A 4,207-nucleotide genomic window follows, 5' to 3' on the forward strand; every position below is an offset into this window, starting at 1 on the left:
GAAGGGAGGCCCGAAGGCGAGGTCCCTTCCCAAGGTCCCGGCGAGAAGCGTGGCCAGCCCTGTCCACCCAGCGCCCACCCGCGGGTCCTGCCGCCTCTCTGTTATGGACAAAAGAGAGTTCCTCCATCCCACGACCCACGACACAGGGTGAGACAGTCTCCGGGCGGAAGGCTGAGTGAGGAGAACGCTGCCTACATTCCAGGCGGTGGTCTCTGCCCTTCCCAAAGCCTTTGGTGCGGACGGCCTCCTCGACACCCGAGCCAGGACAGCAGTCTCCGAACTGGTCTGCCCATCTGTGTGTCTGTCTCCCCTCTCCCCATCCTGCACCAACCTCCCTTGCAGGCAGAGGCTCCACAGATGGCCCCAGCCCAGCTCTCCTCTGACAAAGCAAAGTGTCCCCTTTAAACTCAGCGTCTTGTTCGCCTGGTAGAGAAAAACCCCTCTAGGTTGGTTCCCAGAGCCCCTCTCAGCTGCTGCTGCTCAGTTATTTGTTAGTGGTGACAGGAGGGGAAATGAGAAGGGACCGAGCGTCGGGCAGCCCACCCCCACGGCCGCCCTGAGCCCGTCCCAAGCCCCTTCCCTCTTGGCCACTCCCAGGTCTGGCCGGGCCAGGGAAGGCTCTGGCTCTGGGTTCTGAGCAAACGAACTCTGGAGCAGAAAGAAGCCGCAGGGCTCGTACCTGTAATTTCCCTTTTTGCTGAGCTGCTCTTTAAAGTGGCCCAGGGTCAAGCTCTGAGCCTTCAGCATCCTCCTGTACGGGATTTCTTCTCCACAGAAAAAGTAGGTGACGACCAGCTCGCTGGCCTGGAGGGCATGGACCCCTGCTGGTTTCTTTGGCTCTTTGTGACTGAAAATAAGATGATGGAACACAAGTTCGGCACGTGAAGGCAGCAGACACACACACACGCTCCAAACGCTGCCTTCAGAGGTAAAGCGAGGCTGTAGCTGTGAGCTCAAAAGCGACCTGGGTGTGAGGCCCCCGTATCGGAGCCAGTCACTCTGCTGGAGACACAGTCCAACCCCAGGTCACCTGCACGAGGCACACGAGAAGGGACAATTTCCTGGGCTGTACCAACTGCTCCTGTTTCTCTACCACTGAATGGGGGGACAGAGTAGTCTCTTTCAGGTTGGCACGAATGGGGTTCTTGCCATGGAGACGAGGGAGGAGAAGCTCTGACAGCCACAGGGATGCTCGCCCTGACCAGGCTGTGCTGTAGAGACCAACTCAGGGCACCTCCAGGGAGGGCAAGGAGGGCAGGGACGCGGGACACTACGGCCCACTGGGTTACGGGTAAGCTCCAGTCCTCCCAACTTCCCCATTCATTCTGGGTTTTTGTAGAGTGGCTTAAAAAAATAAAGCTGCAGGCCCAAACAGCTGGGAGGCTAAGGTCAACCAATTAAAACAAAAGGGTCCAGGGTGGTGGCTTATTCAGGACTTCAAACATTTGCTCATTGCTCAAGATAAACTAAGAAAAATATTTTAAAATTACTTAGACCATTTTAGATCTCTGCAGCAGATACCTTCTTAAATGCACCATCCTGTAATTAAACGAGAAGCCAGGCTTCTCTGTCCACTTTGCAAAAGTATAAATTTACGAAATGAATCATGGACGATTAGGGGGGTCGCAGTTTTCCCCAAGCAGAGCAAAGATCATCGTCTCTCCATCTCTGCAATGGTGGAGGCACCACCTCCCCACTCAGTGTGACCCAAAGAGGTTTCCAACCTGCTAACTTGCAAGCGGAGTGCGGGCAGCTTTTCCATCCGGGTTTAGGGTCCCTTTCCCCCACCTGCCAATGACTTCATGCCTCAGCTTTTGATGAGTGTGTGCCCAGGAACCCCGAGCCATCCATCACTTCAGGAAGGAACACTTGTGTACAAGTCACGATGTGTTGCTCAGTACAGGCAGGGTTTTCGAGATCCTAATTTATGGCAACATCTGTGTTCACTAACACTAAAATCAAAGTGATTTTATATACTAAAAAAAGTTTTCAAAAATCACAACTGTGGAGAGTGAATATGCTGAAACATAAACCACTGGGTGGATCTGAGCAACGCCAGGCAAAGACACTCACTCTTCTGAAGCCAGGCTTGGGCTGGAGAAGGGTGTGGCTCCTGTCTGACCCGTGGCTGAGGGATTCCTGTCCCTCTGCTGACTGGCCACGCAGCACCTGAGGACACAGCCAGAACAAAGGATTCAGAGGTAAGCCTTCTAGCCCCAGGGCAGATGGGGAGTAGACAGAAAACTACTCTCTGTGGCCTCCCACACAGACCCGACTTCCATCCATGGGGAGACCTAACTAACACCTTGTGTTAACAGTGGCTCTCGGACACCTGGAAGGCATCTTGGCAACAGCCGCCCTAAGCTTCCTGGGGGCCCAGGACTGGAAACTGCCAGCCCTGGCAAAGGGTAGAAGGCCCCAGGATTCCTCATCAGTCACGGCTTCTTATACACTCATCTAACCAGCCTTAAATGATCCAGACGTTTATAAGGAATCACTGAAGTCGTCTCCTTTTAAGCATGACTTAAACATGTCCTGGTTAGTTCTACAATGAACGACACCAAAGGGAACACGTTCTAGAGGTTGGAAAGGTGAATCTTATGTGGCCAGAAGCGATTCTTCCTCCTTGAGGAAGGATCCAGATGCAGCAGAAAAAGACCCTTCCCTTAGCCACAGGCCAGGTGTCCACGTCCATATCTGACCCCTGCCTTGCACCCCTGATGCCTCTTCCACTCACCGTTGCTTTGGGGGTTTCGACACCTCAGCCAGCCTGCGGCAGGCCTCCTCCAACTGTGCCAGGGTGTTGGGTGGGGTCAGGGGAGGCATCGCAGGGTCCTGGGTAAACGGGTGGGCACGGCCCCCCCACAAGTGGTGCCGTCCTGCTCGCTCCGCCGGGGACCCACGGGTCGATTCCAAGGGGTAGGCCTTTTTTGTGCTTTGGGCACTGAACATGGAATAAGGAGAGAGAAAGCAGAAGGAAAGGAATTGGGTTAGAAAAACTGGAAAATGTGACTTCAAGAGAAATTTCTCTATTCTGCCTTCAGAAAGAAGAAAAAAATAACTACCATAACACGAACAGGAGGCACTGCCAAAAACATGGCATTTTTGTGGTCTGCTCAGTCCAACCTTTAATATTAAGATGGCAGAAGCAGAGAGTCCCGTCACATTAGTTTCTGGCCGACTGCAAAAATAGCCATCCCTACAATGCCTCATGGTGACTGCCCCAACCCTGGTGCCCAGTGGCGGCTGCGGTGTTTACCTATGGGGCTTGGCCTTGCTCTGTCGCTCAGTCTCCAGCATCCACTGCCAGACGTCCTGCGACCTGTCTCCTTCCTCCCCGGGCAGCTGCAGGGACCCAGCTCCTTCCCTGGCGGGCAGTGCCAGGCCCGGCTCCGAGCCTCTGCCGGTGCGCTTGGGCAGGGTACTGCCTCTGCTGCCGCTGTGGGGACCCAAGACCACACCCGCCCAGGGCACGTTACATCTCTGAGTCTCCCCCAGTCGGACCGACAGACAGGCAGGGAGTGAGGTGACATGCACCTGCTCCCCCTGCCCCATCACACACCCTGGGCCTCCCTCCCGGGAGTGGAATGCCTGTGACCTCTGACCCCACCCCCCAGCTGGTCTGCAGAGAAGACCCCGCCGGACAGTCGGGTCTGCCCACACTTACCCGAACTGGTCCGCGGGCCCCGGCTCCGGAGCCCGGGGGTGGCTTTTACATCGCGAGTAGCAGTAGTACTCGGGGCCCCCGGGGCAGAAGCAGCGCACCCTCTGCGCGGCCTCTGCCTCGAGCTCCTCCTGGGTCTTGGGGACAGCGTGGTGGTGGATGTAGTGGTGGTGGACGTGCTTCGTCGTCTGCTTGGTCACGAAGCCCTTGGCGCCCAGGAGGGGGCAGCCGGCCAGGGAGGCGGCGGCGGGGGGCAGCCTGCCCCCCGGCGGCAGGAGGGGGTGCTGCTGCTGCTGGTGGTGGTGGTGGTGGCGGTCCGGGGAGCGGGAGCGGGGGCTGTAGCGGCCAACGCCGGGGGACTGGCAGCCGGGGGTCTTGAGGACCCTGGACAGGTGGTCGTCCAGGATCGTCTGCGGGTCCTCCTCGTAGCTGCCGGAGGGCAGGAGGGAGAGGGGGTGCTGGGGGGGCGCCCCGTCGCGCGAGCCCAGCGCGAGCTCCGAGCCCTCCTTCTCTTCATCCTGGCGGTGGAGGCGGCAGAGGGGG

The 4,207-nt window shown here is 57.5% G+C and overlaps 1 protein-coding gene across 1 annotated transcript in view; it reads right to left on the reverse strand.

Moving 5' to 3' along the window:
- Positions 1–4,207, reverse strand: part of AXIN2 (axin 2) — a 30,202-nt gene that overhangs the window by 4,281 nt on the left and 21,714 nt on the right. Inside the window, exons 6-10 of the mRNA XM_023535654.1 lie at positions 3,668–4,182; positions 3,260–3,439; positions 2,738–2,944; positions 2,074–2,169; positions 680–847 (exon numbers count right to left, since the gene is read on the reverse strand). Coding sequence (XP_023391422.1) covers positions 680–847; positions 2,074–2,169; positions 2,738–2,944; positions 3,260–3,439; positions 3,668–4,182 — 1,166 coding nt within the window. The remainder of the gene's footprint in view (positions 1–679; positions 848–2,073; positions 2,170–2,737; positions 2,945–3,259; positions 3,440–3,667; positions 4,183–4,207) is intronic.

This window comes from Pteropus vampyrus, unplaced genomic scaffold (assembly GCF_000151845.1).
Source record: "Pteropus vampyrus isolate Shadow unplaced genomic scaffold, Pvam_2.0 Scaffold143, whole genome shotgun sequence".
Taxonomy (NCBI): Eukaryota; Metazoa; Chordata; class Mammalia; order Chiroptera; family Pteropodidae; genus Pteropus; species Pteropus vampyrus.